General features: G+C 32.8%; 1 protein-coding gene across 1 annotated transcript; it reads right to left on the bottom strand.

Annotated features, from left to right (window-relative positions):
• Positions 1-4200: 4200 nt before the first annotated feature.
• On the bottom strand, positions 4201-21555 carry LOC129217710 (propionyl-CoA carboxylase beta chain, mitochondrial-like; the record flags this gene model as incomplete). Its single annotated transcript, XM_054852045.1, is given in 5 exon segments — positions 4201-9130; positions 12175-12373; positions 17788-17888; positions 19386-19493; positions 21432-21555. Coding segments are annotated over 5 exon segments (654 nt in total), but the record flags the coding sequence as incomplete, so codon positions are not given.
• Between the last annotated feature and the right edge of the window lie 710 nt (positions 21556-22265).

The raw sequence follows: 22265 nt of genomic DNA, 5'->3' as shown, positions 1-22265 counted from the left end.
TCTTCAAGAAAGGGTCTAAAGGGAGTGCGGGAAATTATAGACCTGTGAGTCTAACTTCGGTGGTTTGCAAAATTTTTGAAACATTGATGAAAATTAAGATAGTAAATTTTCTAGAGACTAATAATCTATTGACTAGTTTTCAGTACGGTTTCAGGAAAGGTAAATCTTGTGCAACTAATTTATTACATTTGTATGACAAAGTTACCATGGCTTTGGACAATAAGAAGCCTGTAGATGTTGTTTACATTGATTTTCAAAAAGCTTTCGATAAGGGACCGCATGTTGCTCTACTTAGCAAATTAGCTGATATAGGAATAGGAGGGAAAACTTTCATTTGTGTAAAAAACTGGCTGACCGGAAGGAAACAAAGAGTAGTTGTAAGGGGAAATTATTCTAATTGGAGTGAGGTCTTAAGCGGGGTTCCTCAAGGATCAGTGTTAGGGCCTGTTTTGTTCATTGTCTTTATGAACGATATTCACAAAAATATTTCTGGGAACATGAATTGTTTTGCTGATGATGTCAAAGTTATGGGGACTGTAGAAAATGAAGAACAAGCAAATCAGCTGCAAGAGGATCTAGATCATATTACGGAGTGGGCTGATAAATGGGGTATGGCTGTTAATGTTGGGAAATGTCAAGTGCTACATTTAGGGCATGGAAATAAGTGTACAAGCTATTATTTGCAAGGTTGAGTCATTAGTCAGGCAGACAAAGTTACTGATCTGGGGGTCTTAATAAGTCAGGATTTAAAGTTTAGCCAACAGTGCAGCATTGCTAGTAACAAGGCCAATAAGATACTTGGGTTTATCAATAGATCTATTTCAAATAAATCTAAAGAAGTTCTTCTGCCCTTATATAGAAGTTTGGTAAGACCCCATTTGGAGTATGCTGTTCAGTTTTGGTCACCTTATCTTAAGAAAGACATTAATGTATTGGAAAGGGTTCAAAGGCGGGCTACAACCCAGTAAGCAAAATATCTTGCCTCAGTATTGCATAAAGGTTGACATGCAAGAAAAATCATCTTGCATTAATGCTGCCTCAATGTTGTTATGTTACTCCATTTATGCTGTCAGCAGGCTGCCACAATATTGATTGACAAGGTGTATGCAGCATAATATCAGGAAAATATCAAGGTAGGCTGCTTTTGTAATATTGCATACGTATTGATATGACAGGATAATATCAAGATGTTGTCATGACAGCATGAAATCAAGGTCTAGGCAAGATGATCTTGCTTTTGCAATCTTGCATACGTATTGATATGACAGGATAATATCAAGATGTTGTCATGACAGCATGAAATCAAGGTCAAGGCAAGATGATCTTGCTTTTGTAATATTGCATACGTATTGATATGACAGGAAAATGTCAGGATACATTGACATGACAGTATGAAATCAGCACGTTTGCAAGGTGTTTTATCTTTTGATTTATTTGTATTATGTTCACTTTAAACTCGAGAATTAAATTTCATTCTTTAATTATTTCTGTTATTCTTCAAGATAGTTTTCTAGCCTAAGAATATTTTCTTAAAGCTGACATCTGATCGGAAATTCATATAAGGGTATTAATAGTACTCGCAATTCAATTTAAAAAATGAAAGTTTCTTCGTTTTGCGTAATACTTGACTTATTTTTTAAATTCATGCTTCTAATTGTATTATAAAGACATAAAATGCCTAGTTAGGAATAATTGCGGAAGTTTTTATAACACATTTAGGAGTAAAGAAAGCAAAATAATAAATAAGTAAATAAATACAATAAAGTACATTTCCAAATGGATGTCAGCATTGAAAATATCCCATTGACAAAACACATGAATTTATCTTAAAGAATAACATAAATAACCATTGAATAAAATTAATCTTACTCATGAGGTTGAAGTGATAATGCGAAATTCTGGGCTTTATGTCCTTTGTTTCAAAGTCTAGGGACGAGAAAAGTTATTTTCGGCCATTTTTAACATTGATAGCACATCGTCTGCGATATGACTTGTTTAGTACTATATTAATAAACAAATGCTGTTATCAGTCATTCATAAGTTATTCCTAAAACAATACGATTCCACACTAATAACTAAGCAACCAACTTAACGAAGCCTAAAGAAATGCAACGCCACATGCAGCTCCTCTGAACCGACTGAATCGGAGGTCGAAGGAGAAAGATGTGCCAGGAAAGCGAGGGACGCTGGGTAGAAAGAATTGTGCGCAGGCGCAAGTATCAACGAAGGTCCACCTGTTCTATTGTGTACTAATTACCTTGACGGCGACAGCATGAAATCAATATCATCTTGACGGCGTCAACATGTATGCAATGTTGTTATTGTAAGGTAATATCAATATTGATATTTTAAGATGAATGCAATGTTGCATACGTGTTGTTATTGTAATATTGCTTTTTAACCTTTATGCAAGCTTTATGCAGTATGAAACACGTCAATATTGACGCCGTCAGTATAATATCAAGATCTGTCAAGGTTGATGCAAGACATTTTGCTAGTAGGGAAGGCTAATAAGTGAACTTTCCCACTTAGATTATGATTCCAGGCTTAGAAGGCTAAAAATGTACAGTTTTGAGCAAAGAAGAGACCGAGGGGACATGATTCAGCTGTTTAAATTTATTAAAACGAAAGATGTTACGGGGCTAAAGTTTAGCACTGAAAACAGGACAAGGGGTCATTGTTTTAAGCTATTTAAATCTCAGGCTAACATGGATATTAGGAAAAATTATTATTTTAGCAGGGTAATGGAACCTTGGAACAGCTTACCGGAAGAGGTGGTAATGAGCAAAGGAGTAGACAGTTTTAAGAGGGCCATTGATCTTCACTGGGGATTGTAAATTGACTAGGACCAGTCTAGCTGGGCCCAGAGCCTGTTGCTGGTCGTCACTTTTGTATTTTGTATTTGTATAACTTGACAGTTTTTTTGGCTCTTTAAAGTAAAGCTGCATTCTTTAGTAAATTCATGTTTCTAAACCAGATATTTATTTTTAAAAAAAATTCAGAAGTGAAGAAATCTTCTTATTCAAATGTTCTTGTTTATTTGCACATTTTCAAATGCATATAAATTAATAGGTTCAGGAATTCCAGAAAATAAGTGTTTGATTCCTGATATTGAATGCGGCGGTGGGTCACATGCATTATTTTTGCAGGCCGTATGTAGGGCACTACTAATTTAGAGTATTAAAATTCCTCTATTTCTGTATTCTATCGCCTGACTACAGATCTTTATTTTCTAAAACCTTCAACAAATTAAGATATACTCTGACAAATTTAATAGTAAAGTTTTCACGAGTGATGGAAATGAATTTAGATGCAATTGAATTGCGTTTTTTACATGGGCGTGGCAAAATCAAGAATGAGCAAGTTTGTTGCTACAGAATATAAAATATTCGAAGTGTTGAAAATAATGGTAAATTCAAGATGAGAGATGACCAAGCAGTAAAATCACATTGCAAAAAAAGACGAGCAGCAGCTGCAGAAGTGAATGCATTGAGATTTCAAAATTCAAATTTGTTTTTAAGATCATTCAATTTCCAGTTTTATTAGCTTTTATATGTTCAATACTGTTAAATCACTCTAGGTTTCTAATGCTCTTTTAGCTACTGTTACTTTCTCTTTGACCAGGACATTTTTCCATGACTTGAAATAAATTTCCATGACTTTAAATGAAAATTTCAATTTTTCATGACTTTTCCAGGTCTGAAATCTGCTTATTTTTTTCCCATGACTTTCCAGGATTTCCATGACCCGTACGAACTCTGTGATGCTTGGGAAAATAATCGTTTTATAAGCAGCAAAAGCTGAAAAACACTTGAATGGGGGAAAAAAATGCGGGATTGGGAATCCCATGGGACTAATCCCGCTAAAAATCTTACGGGATCCTGCGGGATTGGGATTTTGGGATTGGAAACCCTATTAAATTTCTCAAAACCCCTCTTAGCTAAAAGACAGGTTCTTACGTAATTCTCATCTTAAAACTAGACCTATGTAGAACAATTTTACTGAATAAATGTGATACTGTAGCAAAAAAGAGGACTGTTCAAAAGAGAACTCATTTTTGGCACCATAAGAAGAAGGTAAATAACACATGAAAATGAGGGCGGATATCTAATTTTAAATTCTGTAGTTCAATTTCAAGTTAAGTAACAAATAACTCAGAAAAATTATAACAAAAAAACTCAAACATACTCATTATTTCAACAAAATAACATTTTAATGATTCATCTTAAGATTCAAAACACATAAAAGATATATAGTAAATATTCAATTCACAAAAAAATGCCTAACATAATATCAACAAAAAAGGATAAAATGATAAAATGCCACTAGAAAACTTGAACACAGATCTGACACTGAGATTCCATAGGTAAAGATTCTTTTCCAAGAAAAATAAACAGAGATTCTTGAGAGATTCCTAAAAAGGTTTTTTTAAGGGGAGTTGATACACTAAAAACTCTGAGAAAATAATTTTTCAGTTTCTATACATTCAAAATGTTCAAATCAAGAACTTTCAAGCGACAACAAATTCATGTGTCTATTTTGAATAAAAGTAAATCAATTCAAGTAGCATTGGGGCAGGAATATATTAAACTGTGCGTCCAATTGTATCTTCAAACTCGATTTAGTCAAAACGTCAGTTTTAAAAACTCATCTTCCTTTTCTTAAAAAACTACTTTATATATAATTTCAAAAATTTCACCACCTATTGCTTAGATTTTCGTAAAATTTCACTTCAGTAAACTCTTAGGCATCTTTTAAAACCTTTGCAAGTTGCAAGTTTCTATTATTTAAACTTTTTGAGGAAAAGGTACACAAAATTTAATAATTTAACATTAGGTTTCTACAGGGTACTGACTCCCCTTAAACTTGCCTTTAGAACAGAGTCAACATTCAAAATCTTTTGACTTGTCTCAGCTGATCAAAAATGCATTTTTGAGAACGAAAACTAAAGGAAACAATTTTTGAAAATTGTTTTATGGCACTAATCTCCATATACAGTCAATTCGGGATAACTCGAATCTGAAGAAACCGACGAAAAAATTCGACTTATCGGAAGTTCGACTTACCGCTAGTTTACATTTTAATATTAAAAACCAACAAATATTTTAATTAATATATACATATAACAGACAAAATTACAGCACTTAAAAGTTTTTAAGCACAATATGCAGTTTAATCAAAAATATTGAGAGAGAAAAAACCAAAAGCATAGTTTTGATTTTGATACACTGAGAAAATTTAATTTTTCAAAAATGAGTATATTCATGCTTTCAAATTTTCTTGAAACCTTTTGTTTTAAATATGAGTACCCATGTTTTCAAATAAAGAGCTGAATTATTTCATACTCAAAAATGAGTACATAATACTCAGTTTTGAAATTATTACATATTCAAAAATGAGCACACATGTTGATTTGAGTATTTGAACGCTTCAACTTTGAATACCACTTAGTCGGAGCCATTTTGACTCGTGGTATGTTCAAATTTGAGTACTTTTTCGTCATTTTTGAAATTGTTGTTTTTAGAGTATACTGTTGGTACCACTTGAATAGAGCTGATTCTATTTCAGGAAAGGTGTACATCTTCATTTGTTTCAAATTCGGATTCATGGATTCCACCGCTTTAGAAGTTTCTATTTTTCTTTTAATATCATTGACAGAGTACTTGCTTAGACATCTTTAAGCGTAAAGAAAACTCACTCCGTCTCTCAGGAACTTATCAGCAAATAATCAAACTCAAGAATGAAGGGGAACGCATCTTAACTTAGGTCAGGCTTTGAATAAAGGTACAATCAGTTGACCTGACAACTTGACAGCTTAAGGAGTCACAGTACCTTTCAAACATTTTTTTAAAATTTAAGTAAATTTTATATTTTTGAAACCATAACATGCATACTTATTTCTTAATCAATAATTTATTTTCAAAATTTAAAAATATTGCCTACTTTTTTAAAAATTCAAAAAAATGAGGAAAATTTCAATTTTTTAAAATTCTTAAAGTTTTTTTATTTTTGCACTAATTTAAAAAAAAGCTTTTTGCTAAATGATCACTATAATCATCTCTAAAAATCTGTGCATTCATTTGATTATGAGTTTATTAGAAAATTTTCTGTGATAAAATATGTAAAAAATCAAAGTTTTTTTTTTTTAAATTTCGTTTTTAAAGGTTTAACATGCTCTAAACATATGAGTAATTTATAAAATGCTTATCCCATGCACAGTTTTGTAAAATATGTAATCCCAATTGCAAAAAGTATTACTTTAAAGCTGTATCTTTAATAGAAAAAAATCCTTAGGGATTCTAATGACATGAAAACACACAAAAAAAAAAAAAAAAAAAAAAAAACCATCATCGAGAAAAAGCAGTTTTAAGTTTTTCTTTTGTATAAGAACACATAGCGAGCATGGCCTAAAACCACACATAACTTTTTAAATATTTGAACTAAAGCAATGAAACTTTTCCCCTGTGTTCGGAATAGTTTTTAGTTTTGAAATAAACGATTTTTTTTTTTTATTGTTTCATCATTTTTGAGATACTGTAACCCCTTAAAAGCAAATGCGTAGTTCAGCAACATGTCAAAGTGTAGACAGTGCAGTACAACAAAAGAAAACAAGCGAACTCATTTCCGCACGAGTAACTCTTTTATCGCACATTGGCTCAACAGGTCAGGACAGGTGTTCTTCTTGCTTTAGTGGTGTATTGTGCAGGAATTGCAAGTGAAGGTGAATTAATTTTTCACTCATAGTCACTTGTTTCTTCCCCTTTTTCTTGTCCTTTCAAAACAAATTTCGAGTCCTCTTGGAAAAAACTTCGAGTTAAAAGAAGTTAACTTGGAGATATTGAGAATAATTAGAATGGAATCGAAGACAAAGGGGTTGGACTTGATAAAAACTTTTGAGTTACAGTAATATTCGAGTTATCCGACTTTGAGTTATCGGGAATATACTGTATTAGTGGAGCCTCCCTTTTATGATATGAATGAACTTCACATACACTGCATAGAAAATTATATGACACAGAAAACGGAATTGGAGAATCAATCACTCATTTTTGATATAATTTACATATAATCACATCATAAATTTCAGCAACTTTTTAAGACTCGTAAATGTTTTCTGAAGTAAATGAATGTTTCACTTTTGTTGACAAAAAGTTTTTGGACATAAAATGTAGATCATTTTATCTGCACTTGAATAAATTCACTCAAGTAATTTCATTACTATTATTCAAAATACAGTTATAATTTAACGTTTGCTAGTTTGAACATTCACATACATAAAATTGGAACAAAACATGACATTTTCAAGTGACTCGACTGTTTGAAAATATTATTTAGTTTTCGTTTTAGAGCTTTGACTCAAACAGTAATATTAATTTTTACTGAAAATTTTAATTTAAAATTCTTAACCTTTTTACCTAAAAAAATAAAGCTTTTCAAAAGTCTGTCTGTGTACTGGTCACAATTTTCTTCCCTTACACCCAAGAACCTTCCATTTTGATTATTGAAATTAAACATCGCAAAACATTTTGATTTTTCTTTTTACTGAGAACAACAAATGCAGAAAAGAGGAATGTGTTGAAAGTGTTGCTTGAAGAAAGAAAATTTCTTGCATGAAAAAATTTTTAAAAAAATACAAAAACAAGACATAATTTTATCCATAACACCAATTGAGTCATAGATAATTACATTAGTTAGGGTTTCCATCAATATTAATTTGATAATTGAAACAATTTCACAGAGTTCTTGGGCAAAAACTCAAATTTGGTTGGGAATAGAAATTGCTTCCAATTTTGTTATGTTACGATGTTGGAGAAACAGAATATGATTAACTGACTCAACTGAATTTGATAACACTTAACAATTTTTAAGTAGATTTTTTAAAAATCATTATTAAGTTTTAATATGAGTTGAGACATTTTGTTTCATATTTGTATAATACACCAGTTATAGATTGTTTTATTTTAAATTAAATTATTATTTTATTTTTCTGACAGCTTGGCAAAATCAGCATTACTTCCTTGTTGAGAATAAACTGAAGGATATGAGAAATGGTTCCCTAGAAATTACGACCCTTGTTTAACAGTTGAGACCTTTAAACCAAATCCAATGAATCATACTGTTATTTACTCTTCATTTTCTCTTGTTTTGCAATTTTAGTATAGAATATTTTTAAAAATAAAACAATTTACTACTACTACACATTAGATTACTGCTTCAATGATGCATTGAAAATATTCATATTATTAAAATAGCATTAATGACCACGAGATATATCACGATATATACGATAGAATTGGCTGATCTTGTTATCAAGACTTTTGGAGACATCTAAACCTTTCGCGCTCTGCACGTCATCAGACACGACAATAGCAACATGTAAAAATTAGACATTTGAATCGAAATGCTAGCAACCTTGTTTATGGCTTCAGTTGATAAGCAGATGAGAGCTTTGTGTTAACTATAGTTGGGGCAAACCTAAACTGGCAGTATTGTGAAGGCTCCATTGATCCTAAATACAGCATCAAGATGGTGCCAGGTTAGGTTTGCCCCAACTATAGTTTGGCAAAAAACATTGAAAAAGTAGAAAGTGTTCTATGTTATGATAATTACTCCCCCTTTCTGCATTAAAAAAATGACACTGTATCCAAAACATTTCTCAAAAAACATTACAATAACTTTAAATATAGAAATAAAAAATACAGATATCATGTAACATATTTCATTACATCTGTTTTCTCTTCTTTCAGTGAAGTTTCCTCAAGGGAGATTCCACTCAAAGCGATTAAATCTGTTCTAACTTTTAACAAAAGACTGAATCTCCAAAAAGAGACAGGAAGACTAAATCTCTGCAAGTCCATCCACCTTGAGACACTATGTGGAATGTCACTGTTCAAAAGTTCACACTGAATACCTCACTGGATCCATCTGAAGACTGGATTTAACGTCAGTTTCGGGCAGCTTGTTTTTTCATCGTAGAGGCACTTGATCATCCGTCCTTTGGTAGATGCTCACAGGGGCATGTTGGCGTGTTTCTTCCAGGGCAAATCCATCTTCTTGCGCTGAAGGAGGTCCAGATCTCGGCAGAGGCGCATACGAGTGGTGCTGGGGTCGATGATGTCATCCACGAAACCTTGGGGAGACCGAGAATCGTTTCATTATTTAGTTCTTGCTTATTTTTAGACAGACTAGGGGGCTCTGTCCCCTGCTCGCTAACACTCACCAACACCCGAAGATTATTTGATTCGCAAAGATTTAAATCGCCAATTAGAAAAAAACAGATTAAAAATGCATTATAAGCTCCCTTTGGATCAAAAAGCCCCCCTTCCCCGGGTTCCATAATAACTTCTACCAACTTGCAGAGCCATAAAGGCTGCACCCCTTCCCTGGGTTCCATAATAACTTGTACCAACTTGCAGAGCCGTAAGGGCTGCACCCCTTCCCTGGGTTCCAAAATAACTTGTACAGGGGCCAATCCAGAATTTTTTTCTCGCTACCTATTTTTGTGAAAGTTTTTTTTATCAGCATTGTTTTTGTGAAATTTTAGACGCATTCTAATTTTTGTAAAAGAAGTAGTGGAACAAGTGAAATTTTAGTTTGAAAAGTGTAAATGTCATCTAGTATTATTTTTAACAGGTTTCGTTTTTTTTCAAGGGGGGGGGGGGGCTGAAAACATAAGAAGTACGAAAAATACCATCGTAATTTCAGCTTAATGGTCTATGTACTGTGTACAATATAGGAAATTATGAGAAAAACGGTTCCTCAAAACAGATGTTTAAAAATTGCGTTAATATTGCATAAATACATTTTGGTGTGAAACAGCTAAAAATTAGTTAAAATACTACAAAAAGATTTCTATTTAAGCGATTGTGCATATAAACCTGCTTATAATTTTATCTTATGAGTATATTTTGTTTTAAACAGAGAAACAAATTTTATATTTTAAAATGCGAATTTTTGTGAAATTTTCGATGTTTTTGTGAAGTTACTGATTTTATTACTTGATTTTTGTGAAAGTATCGATTTCAAAATAAGATTTTTGTGAAGATACCGAAAAACGGTAGCAAAATCAGCCTGTATTGGGCCCTGTTGTACCAACTTGCAGAGCGGGCTACAGGGCTCCTGAGCAGTGCAAAACTACAGTTTTGTACGTTTGAAAAGTCAAAAGAAGGAGCTTTCATATTCGTGGTCTCTGGTAATACATTTTGCTCTTTAGCTCGATGCTTGAATTGAGTTGAGCCTAAGATTTTCCGTTAAAATTGAAACCCTTACAGTTTGTGAATAAGAAACAAGAAAATCGAAAAGATGTAACTATGGCAACGCCAAATAAAACATCAATAATTTTGATGGAGATAAGATTATTTGAATTTGATTTTTAACAGCTTGTAACTTTTTTTCCTTTGGAGATAGAAGTTTAGTTTTTCGACCATAGGTCGAGTTAGATCTGGATTAATAAAAGCAGCTATGTCTAGTGGTGTCAAAAAAAGAAAACTGTAGGACAATTCCTTCGCTATTTACTGATAGATTTAATGAAGAAAGTAAGGCCTAAATTTTAGCTAAGCCTAAAAATGTTCAAGCTAAAAATGCAAATAACTCTCGCCATATTTAAGTTAGAGCATTGAAACAAATTGTGTGAAAGAGGAAAATTCTACCCTTTCCAACGATGTATGATATTAATATGTGCAAGTAATTTTTTACCCTATTAATAGGCAAAAATAGGTAATTTATGGGAAATTTGAGCTTAAAAAATTATTTAAAAAAAAACGAATTCAAATTTAAAAAAATAAAACCCCAGGTGCACACCCCCGGGGCTTGAAGTAATTTTGTACAAAATTTCAAGGCTGTAGGTGCTATGGGGTCTCCTGGATGCAGGCCCGCCACAGACTTCCTTCCAGAATTTCTTTGAAACCTTACTTTTAATTTTTCTATTACGGGCAAAGCCGTTCGGGTACCTGTAGTAGTAAATAAAAGTTCTTTTGGTTCGCCTGTATATTTACAAATAATGTATGGTGAATTTTCCCACCAATTGGCTTGTACCCATGTTACGGTTCCAAGTTATGATAATTTCGTATCTCGCCAATTGGCTTGTGCCCATGTTACAATTCCACGTTATGATAACTCGGTGATTCACTCGTCCATCTTATGATGATTTTGCTTGGGAAAATGTTCTTAAAATTGAATAGAAAAAGAAAAAAATTGAATTTTTGAAAAAACGCTTCGAGGTGCACATCCCCATGTTACAAACTAATTTTGTGCCAAATTTCATGAAAATCAGCCCAACGGTCCAGGCGCTATGCGCGTCACAGAGATACAGACTTTCAGCTTTATTATTAGTAAAGATTTCAATGCTCAACCATTGAGGGGGTTAACAGGAACACTCAAGCATGAATCCTATACCAGGGTTCGTACTCAATTTCAGAAATTAAATGAAGGAGTAAAAGAGGATTTGAAGGAGTACATACTAATGGGCTGTCCTTAAATGTTGTCACTTTTTTTTTTCAACATCTTTGACCCCCTAACCCCTTTGTCACAAAGTGTCACACTTCTTCTTATTCCTCCTCTTGTCACATGTCATTTTTATAAATATATTATTATAATAACTGTGTGACGTCACTTCTTGTCACCCTCTCTCTTCCCCTTGTCACAATTTAATGAACCAGTCTCCCCCTCAAGGCATGACATCATTTGTGGATGACCCATTTTACAATATTATAACTGCCATTTGCTAAACAATTATGTTTTTAACACAATCACTTAATATAGTACATCTGCTTACGTAATAATTAACGTTCTTTAAGTAATAATTAGAGAAACCAACTTTTGCAGCTGAGAGTGTGGTGGAAGGAAATGCAATAATTACAAAACTTGAAAAATAGTCAAGCCCCTATTTAAGCATGGTTTACTTCAATTATGAAATGTTTTAGTCATCTAAATAATATTTTCACCCCTTCATCACCCTTATACCTTCGCCCTTGTGACAAAGTTAAGTTGTCGATCAAAGTATGTATTTTAAGTTACTGTCATAGAGGAAGACAATGTAGTCTTCAACTAAAAAAGAAGGAGTTTTGAAGGAGTTAAAACCAAAATGAAGGAGTTTGAAGGGCCCTTCAAAAAAAATTCCCAAATGAAGGAGTATTGGAGGAGTTTTGAAGGAGCGTACGAACCCTGTATACTCACCTCTGATTGCAGCAGAGAAGGGATTGGTGAACTTCTCAGTGTATTCCTGTTCCATCTGGGCCTGGTCTGGCTTGCCACGGAAGAGGATGGACACTGCCCCTTTGGCTCCCATCACTGCAATTTCAGCAGTGGGCCAAGCATAGTTGATGTCTCCACGCAGATGCTTCGAGCTCATCACGTCATAGGCACCACCATAAGCCTATAAACAGAGTGAGAAATCCATTTTAGAATTTTAATATGTATACATTTTTTTTAATTTCAAATGGCAGAACTTGACACTACTTTAGATCTACAGTCAACCCTCGTTTATCGCGGTTAATTCGTTCCAGACTTTACCGCGATAACTGAATTTCCGCGAAGTAAGATTCTGTACCTATAAACCCAATATTTTCCTAATTAGAGGGCATAAAACTTACTTACAACAATCTAAATAGGTTTTTAACATAGTTAGAGCCCCTAGACCTGAAACAGCACCATTACATTTTTATTACTGAATATATTGCACAAAATATCATAAAAGGAGATACATTAGACATAATAGCTATCACATTGTTATTATTGGGAAATAAACTACACATGCAGTTCTTACACACTACTAATCTACAAAAATAGTTTAACTTGTTCGATAGGGGATTAATTGCCAGTTAGTGACCGTAAGTGCCAGTCATACGTATACAACTTAAAAAGCTAGTACATTGTTGAACACCATTGAACAGATGTGTTTATCCTCTAGTAATAGTACAGTGATTTTTACTTTCCAGTTAGTGTTTAACAGTTAAAATGAGAAAGCGATTCCCTATACTTTTTTCGGCGATTTTATACTTTCACTCTCTCAACCTACAGCCCCTCAGAAGAGCTTATTTTACTTAAAAGACATACTCTGTTATTCTTTTGTAAAAAAAAGTTTACACTTGCACACAAAAAAGGTTAATTACTATATTTGAAAAAAAAAAAAAAACAGAAAAAACCGCGATATAGTGAAGTTGCGAAAGTCGAAGCGCAAAGTAGCGAGGAAGGACTGTACTTCCAGGTTGTGCACCCTGGACAACAAATAATACTGCAAAGAGATCTATAACTTTTTGCCATGCGACTTCTTCCCCTTTGAACAGTAAGTTGTGACTCAGCAGAGTTAACACAAATTGCGTGGGGTAGATTTAATTGACCAGAGGTGTGATCTGGGCATCTCATGTCTGATATCGCCAACAATAAAATGTGTGTCGTAATATGTTAGACATTCAACAACATTGTTTCATTGTTGCAGCACTTTTCTTTTTTGAAGTTATTGTCTTCTTATTTTTTCTTTCAAGTATAATAGCTTTGAAAGAGTGAAAAAAAAATTGCTCTGGATTGATATAAAATTTATCTCATAATGATCAACACCACCTGACAAATTTTTGATACATTAACCAAATATTTCAAATTAGTTTTTGTTTTTAAGTACATTATTAGTATATGATACAAGTGATACAGTTTGGATGTCCCAATACATCTTATCATGCAATGCAATCACTATGATACGTCTTGAAGATTTTTTTTTTTTTTTTTTGGCAATGATTGACAAGCAGAATTGTTTTAATAATACTTTTGAAAACAAAATACACCAAATTTTAAATTTCTGACAACCCAAGTGCCACATGCCGAATGGAATAAAACTTTGCATATCAAGAGAACACTTCAAAATATTGAAGACATACTTTTTTTTTATTATCTACAATGAACATTTTTAACGGTATGAAATGTACCCCTAAATATTAGATAAATGGGATAGTAGAGGGTACAATATATTCTTTTATTTCAAATTTTAATTAAAAAATTTTAAATAATGATTGAAAATTTAAAAAACTAAAACTAAATTTAAGATGCTTCTGGATTTTTCTGAAAGTACTATAAATACTATTAATTTTTAGGACTTTAAATCCAAAGCATTGCCATTTGCAGAATCTCTCAAGGGACGGGCAATCGCCTCCATTGCCCCTCTCTTGTACCCAGCCTTAACCTTAGATTAGGTGATTGGAGGAAATGTTCAGAATCCAATGAAAGTAGTCAATAACGTCATATGAAAACATTTTTCTCAAAATCAAACTTGACTATATACCTAACGACGCTTTTTTGCGTTTTCGATTTGGAACAAAATGTTTACTATTAGATGGCGTTACTTATCCATGTTCCGTTCAAATGATTGCTCTCTTGCATTAGTATTTCTCTCTCTGACGTCAGAATGGGGTCTGTCAAGTGTCTGAGATTTATTGGATTTCGTGAAAGAAAATATAAACATGTGCTCCCAAGTGAGAAGAGAAACGTATACTCATTTTGAAGTGGCTCTTTCTAGTTTCGGTTCCATTTATAATGGGATTGGAGGGGAGATATTCTAGCAAGGGGTTTTACTTTTCTGTCCATTTGGTAGCCACGGTGAACACTCTTTATCTTTCCAAGGAGGAAATATCCTAATTTATGACTGATCCATCTATGGATCTTTTGGGTCACATTGAAACAACTATAAATTATTTCTGTTGGAATTCTTCATACAGTAGTTACTTTCGAAAATCATACGTTGAGAAAGAAGGCAAAGAACTTAGACGGAGATGTGTCATTTGCTAAAAGCAGAATAAAAGACGTAACACTACGTATGAGTGTAAAATGCTCAATGCGTATTTATTGAAGAGGCTTTGAAATTCTTCATGAGGCTTTAAAATATTAATTGTTACAATATTCTTTAAGTATTTCATAGTATTAAGCGCAAATACTTTACTTGTTTTGTAGAAAATATATTCTTTAATTTTGGTACTTTTAGTTATTGTAAAAAACTGCATTTTTATTGTTTAATATCAATTATTTTCACCCAATTTTTGTTATGATTGAAATTTTGATGTATTTTATCATATATTAAAAAATGGTTTCATTTCTGCTTAAAGTATACATTTTATCCATTATTATGTATGCATACTTTCCGAAATTGCGTATTGGGCTTAGTGAGAGAAATTGCCCCAGCCTGTGCGCACAGTCCGTCTTGAGGGAGCGCTATCTTCTGCGGACTGCAGTTCCCAAACGGGTTAAATAAAATGCAGTGTTACTCATCATCCTGTAAAAGTAAAAGGCTAGACATGAGATTTTTTTTCCCAGTATGTTGGCCTTAAAGGAAGACCAACGGATGTGGAATGGTAAGTTCGGGAGAAATGAAGCAATGGAAACTGAATTTCAATTCAAATAACATTTTATTCAAAACATGTGTAAAATGTAAATAGGCAAAAACAATCAAACATTTATAAAAAAGCACATCTCCTATTGACAATTCAAATGTAATAATACCCCCCTCCCTCCAACAAACAAATATCACAGAGAAATATCACAAGATTCAGTTACTTAAAAAAAACCATCAACAGTTCTAAAACGTTCCTAATATTTTTTAAAATTTACCCTACGCCATGCCACAACGATGGTAGCTATCCAGAAAACTATTTAAATAATCATACCACTGGAAGTCCATACTTTAAACTTGGCACACATAACAATGAAGGCAACATCCATCTGTCGGATGTTCGGACGAGTTGAAAACGTCCACTCGTGGACAGCAGACCAGAATCCATGGTCAATCAATTCCAGGCACACCCATGCCACAGAAACAGCAGCACAGGAAATTATTTGCCCAGCTTCAAGCAAAACAGGAACCTTCCACTAGCAGAGGTTACCTCACCATATAGTGGATTCAATCCAGTTCGACCGGCTCCGTAATCGAGTATATGCCAGACGAACCTTCCGGCCCTGTTAGGCCTAATACTTAAAAACATCAACTCTTCAAATTTATATTTCTTTAAAAAAAACTCCTTCGTTACTTGTAGGGAGGTGTTTTAGAACATCTTGCACTTTTAGCAGGCTATTGAATCTTGTTACTACATATCACAAAACCTCCACGTCCTCTGTGTGGATAAATCAATCTATTGGGCACACATGCTCAAATCAAAACACACCGTCTGCAGAACGGAAGCAAATCATAAGAGGACGATTGATTGATTGACTTTCTATTTAAACCATCTCAGTTACCCCCTAGCAATGACGTGACGTCGTCAAAATTTACATCTGTTGCATCTGAAAGCAACTCACAGTTAATCCTTTTAACTGTTGCTATTTCTCAAAAAAAAAAAATTTTTTTTTTTTTTGATTGCTACCAGCAGAAAAATCCTCAACTCTTGAGGCCTGACGTCACGTCCGCCGATGGGCGAAACACGTGATGGACATGTTGGGTGTTTAGTCACTTGGGGATTTCTCACGCTCGGGGTTTACGCACGCCGGTTTTTCAACAACGTTTAATAAAACAGGAATGTATTTCTAGGATAGTTTGAGTGAACTAGTAAGTTTTAAACAATTAAAATACATTCTATCTTTTTACGAAATTGCTCCAAGAACAAAAAAATATATGCTTATGCCAACACAGTCCTTAATGTATGAAATTTAATAATTGTTTAAATAAGGAAAAACTAATTTCTTCCAGAAAGATGAGATTTTGATCTTTAGCAAAGAAAAAGTTCTTCTCCTAAATCATTGGAAACTATAAAAACTATTTTAAATTAATGCGAACCACATTCAAGATTTCAAGACTTTTTGGTCATCTGTAAAGAATTGCTTCCAGCTTTTACAGTGCAGTACCTTTTATCCGGGAACCAAAAAACCGGGAAATCAGAAAACCGGCAACCTTTTGCCGATTTTTGCGCCATTTTTTAAAATAATGAATTTTTGGCAATTTTTGAAAAATTAAGCATTTTTTTTAAACACCTAAAAGAAAATGAGCAGTTTCTTAATAAATACCATATTACTCATCTATAACTCGGGAAAATGTTTACAAAAATGAACTTCCTAAAGAAATGAATATTGTCACATTATAATGCAATATTTTAATAGATGGCCTTTAATTAAAACCGTTTAGAGCGGAAGTGACGTCGCAAAAGCCCGTGAAACGCCGCGATTCTCGAATTTCCGGATAGTTGATGGTGGAATCTAGAAATCGTTAAACACAAGACTGTAATAAGGCTGCAGGAACTCATAAATTAAATTTCAATTGGTATTAACTTAATGGCAAAAGCAATAGTTATCAATAATCGTTAACGCCAAAACTTTACAAAAAAAGTGAAAAAAAAAAAGTGTTCACGAAAACAAATTCTCTCATACACTATAGTAGAAGAATCGCACATTCAAAAACTTGTTTCTTGCTTTTCCCTTCATTCTTTTTCATTTTAAAACATCGAAAATTGGTGTTTTTCTTTCCTTTTCAAAATGAGTGTGAGGGTCTCAGGTCTTATTAAATAACTTAAGATTTTTGGTGTTTAAATTATTCTCTCACTAGTAGTTTTTAATATTTCGATATTAATAAGCATTTCTGAACTGTTTTCTTCTTATTTTAATACGTATTACTATTTATTATAGTAATTTAAGTATTATAAACAATCGGCCAAAAGCTCTTTTTAGCGATTCAGAAAACCAGGAAATTCAGATATCCGGGATAGCTATGGTCCCGAACCTCCCGGATAATTGGTTCTCTACTGTATTTGGATTATTCGAACAGAAACTCACAACAAAGTTTTTATGATAGAACAAGGTATTTTGTAAAGCAAGAGCACTCACTTTTCTAGTAATTACGGTGATTTTGGGAACCGTGGCTTCGGCAAAAGCATACAACAGTTTGGCACCGTGCCTAATAATGCCTCCGTATTCTTGAGCAGTTCCTGAAAATAAATAACCCAGTTAGATACTTATTAAGATGGCTATATGGTAAGAGAAGCATAAATTTGTTTCTAAGTTTTCATACAGCTCATAATACTTGCTTAAAAAATACTTTAAGAAATGAAAACATAAATAAGTAAAAAAATTAATTTAAATTTTGACACTTTGAATTCAAATTATGTTTTTCGCAATCACGAGTGTGTGTGATGTGTATGTATTCGTGTGTGTGCAGGCATGAGTGTGTTTGTATGGCTGTGTGTTTTTAAGTGTGTGCGTGTGTGTATGTGTGTCTGTATGTGTGTGTGTATGGCTGTGTGTGTATGAGTGTATATGGCTGCGTGTGTGTAAGTGCATGCGTGTAAGTGCGTGCGTGTAAGTGTGTGAATGTGTGTGTATGGCTGTGTGTGTGTAAGTGTGTGCATGTGTGTGTATGTCTGTGTGTGTGTGTAGGATATAGACGCTACCTGGAAACGGTTTTCGCTAGAGGAGCAGCACCAGGAGGGGCCAGTCGACGGTGGTGCTACAGAGGAAGGTGGGGGAAAATAAAATCATATGAAGCCAAAAACAGTCAACTGAGAACAATAAGCAATGTGATTGCTCAATAAAGTTCAATCATGACACATGAATCACATTTTCTGAGGCTTTTTTTTTTTTTTTTTTCCAAAATGATGACAGTTTTGATTCAAATCTCCCTGTATCTTAAACTTAAGATAAACACATATTAACTTTTGTTTGGTTTCAGAATGATATAGGAATCTCAGACACCAAGGGTAGAAAAAAAACATTAAAGAATCTAGAGATTCCTAATAACCAAACAAATATTTGCAAAATTGCATTAATTTCTATATATAAGTTTATATTAGTAACCAAACTAAATTTCCAAACATCGTGCTGATAAATTAAAATATTTTTAACTAACAGTGTAAAGATTTACTCAGCTTCTTTATGTTTTTACCTTCAACTCTGTTTTCCCAAATCTATGACAATGTAGATCCAGACTGAAGAGCTCAAACTATGGGCAAAAGAAACATGTGTTTCAGATTTTCCTCTCCCCCCCCCCCCACATAGTACATGTTTTTAATTGAAAATATGTGATAAAGTAAAACAATTCAATCATTAAACAATTAATAATAACAGTTTACTAACTTCAAAATATTTGATGATAGTAATTAATAAGCAAGTATAGTACAATACATGTATATATGCATATTACATATGAGTAACAAGCAACAAAAAATACTGCCAAACAAAAATTTTTTTTTTAGTCCACAAAGGTCTTCACTTAAAGTGAAAATAAATGCAATTTCAAATTTGGAGATATGTAATGAAACCCTTAACTAATCCAAACAAAAATGGAATAATTTATAGCACTTTTATTCTAACCAGCTCATATAACGATTATGAAATAGGAAATTTCAGGATTATTAGAAATAGGAGGATTCTTCTCATAGTTGGCACAGATTTAACAATCTGACTTGCAGACATTCCTAAGAACTCACCAGGCAAGAATCCAGGTACATCCACAAAAGTGATGATAGGAATGTTGAAGGCATCACAGAAGCGGACAAATCGAGCTCCCTTCACGGAAGCATTGATGTCCAGGCAACCTGCAACGAAACAGAAGTGAAATTTTATTCCTGAGTCATCTAATTGTTCTTATTCATGCACAGGGTTGCCACTGAATTCTGGGGATGAAATTCCCTGTGTGTTCCATGTAATGTACAGAATGAGTAAATACTGATATCTGTTTTAAAAAAAAGGTGAATATTCTGACAATTTCATTATAGGAAAAAATAAATAAAAATAAGGGGGAAGTAAAGGAGAAATCATTCAAACTGAAATACTAGCATCATGACTGAATATTCACATTAATTTTTATATTACAAAAGAAAAGACTTCTCTCAACCAATCATTACTTGTACCTTAAAAGATAAAAAAAATGATAGAGTTAAGTAGAACAATAATATCATGCACTCTAAATTAAATGCACATAAAATTAAAAATGCATATCAAATAAAAAAAATAAATAATTTTTACTTTTATGATAAACATTTTAATATTTACTTGAACAAAAACAAAATCTCTTTAAAGTGAAATTACCACTTTGCATTTTGTTTCTTTCTTTCTTTATTTTTATTCATTTGCTCCTTTTTCAAATTTTTATTTATTAATTTTTGTAGTTTATATATTTGGGTATTGAGTTTTGCAACTTCAATTTTAAAAGAGAAAAAAATCAATCCCTGCACTTTCCAGGTTTTTAAGGAAATTTACAAAATGCCATGGATTTTCCCTATTTTTTTAGGTTTCCCTGACTTGGCAACCCAGTACCAAGAGTTTTTTTTTTTTTTTATTACTATAATTCTTTTCAGTGGTGTTCGTTCACTTTCAGAATTATTTAGCAATTAATAGTCAGCTTAGTGTTTTTCTTTTAAAAATATCTCGGATAGCAAAAGGTGCAACCATCCTCTGAGTTAAGTTGCAGTACATGAACATAAGAAATGGTATATTCAGTAAGTTACTGCCATATAGCCAGGGCTAAGGCAGAAATACATGAAATACAATGCTTCCTTAAGAGGTTTTCCACCTCCAGCTCAGTTAGTCCTATGCCGGGCTGATGAGTACTAATAAGCACGAAACTGCAGTCCTCGGATGGAATTGACTGAGCTGGCGCTGTATTTCATGTATAAGAAATAGTACACACCACATGCTGCTACATTTAAATTCAATGGTTAACTTACGAAATATTGCTTATGCAGTAAAAGATAAAAAATTGCCAGACTCCCGACAGATTTTTAGCTTGCTCCTAGAGAAAATGGGATCTTAATTCTAAACTTAAAAAAAAAGGGACAATAATTTTAAGTTTTAAAGGCTAAAATTAGGGATACTCTGATTAATCAGCAGTAATCGTTAAAATCCAATACTTTTCCAATTACTTTATAATTGGCAAAAAGTTTATTTTTTGTTAAAATTACTTTTGCTTAGAACAAGTAACTATGCTGAGTTAATTGTAGTCAATTACTTGGCTAATACAGAATTTACAAATTATCAGGAGAGGGGTGTGAATAACATTCATCATATTTTTTTAGGAAAAAAAATAATAAAAACGGATGGATAAAAGAGACTACAAGGAAAATTCAAAATGAAACAAATTTTTAAAAGAAGAAGGCACTAGGTTTTGAAAAAGCAGACTTTTAGGGACTTATGACTAAAAGTTTGCTTTAAGGAAAAATTTGTGCCAGTTGGGAGCCCTAGTAGGCACAAATTTGCAGTTACCTGTAAACTTGCGTGAATTAAGGGTTTTAATATTATTTTTTACTTTTCAGCACATAGGTTTTTTTTTTTTTTTTAATTATTGCTAACACAATTTGAAGTAGAAAACAAGAAGCCAATGAAAACAAATCGACACATCCTCTTGGCACTTGTTCTTTGCTCCTCGCCTTTCACCAAGCGGAATGGTAAGATTGGACACAGGTAGAAAGGAAGGAAGAAAAACAAGACTTATTTCTCAGTTAGCAGAGTGAACAGACAATTCGAGACAAACTCACCCGCAGAGTACTTGGGGTTGTTTCCGACGATACCCACGGTACGTCCGTTCATCCTCCCGAAACCCACGACAATGTTCTTTGCAAAGCTGGGCATGATCTCAAAAAAGTCTCGCTCGTCCACTATCTAATAAAATTAATTTTGAACAGACTATGTTAAATTCAAACGAGAAAAAAATAATCTCGTAATAGTTTGTTTCAAAGATACAATATTTTGCATTTTCTCGATCAAGCATTAAATCACATGTTACCAACAAATTCATTTTTAATATATCTGCAATTTAAGTCTGAATTTTTACAATGTTTTAAGGTTTTTTTTTTTTTTTTTAATTTTTATCATGATTATTATTTTTTATTTATTTTTTTAATTTTATTTATTTTTTACAGAAATAGGAAAACTTTAAAGAACCTCCTTTTTAAATTTGAAAAAAAAAATACTATTGAAATCTCTCTCAATTACATTTTTAATCAAACTTTTGACAGCTGCAATAAAATAAAACTTCTTAATAAATCATCTATTATTATTCGTATAACCATATTTTCTTAATAACAATATTGTCGCTATCTAACACTGTTAAAACAATTTACCTAAGAAAGGAAAGAAATTATCTTCTGCACAAGTCCTAGTTCCTCATATCATTGCATTCTAAATGGCTACTTGGCTATTAATTAGCTAAACGGTAATTAATATAATGTTTAAGAAGCTTTTCAGTTTTGCATCATTTTATCAAAATTCCTTCAATTTCTTCTAGAGGCTCTAATGACCGTTTACATTCCCAAGCAATGCTCTGACTACAGATTGCATTTAAGCATAAAACTAATAACAATTAAAGTTTA

This window comes from Uloborus diversus, chromosome 2 (assembly GCF_026930045.1).
Source record: "Uloborus diversus isolate 005 chromosome 2, Udiv.v.3.1, whole genome shotgun sequence".
Taxonomy (NCBI): Eukaryota; Metazoa; Arthropoda; class Arachnida; order Araneae; family Uloboridae; genus Uloborus; species Uloborus diversus.
Note: the sequence above shows the minus strand (reverse complement) of the source record. Positions and strands in the feature narration are given on the sequence as shown.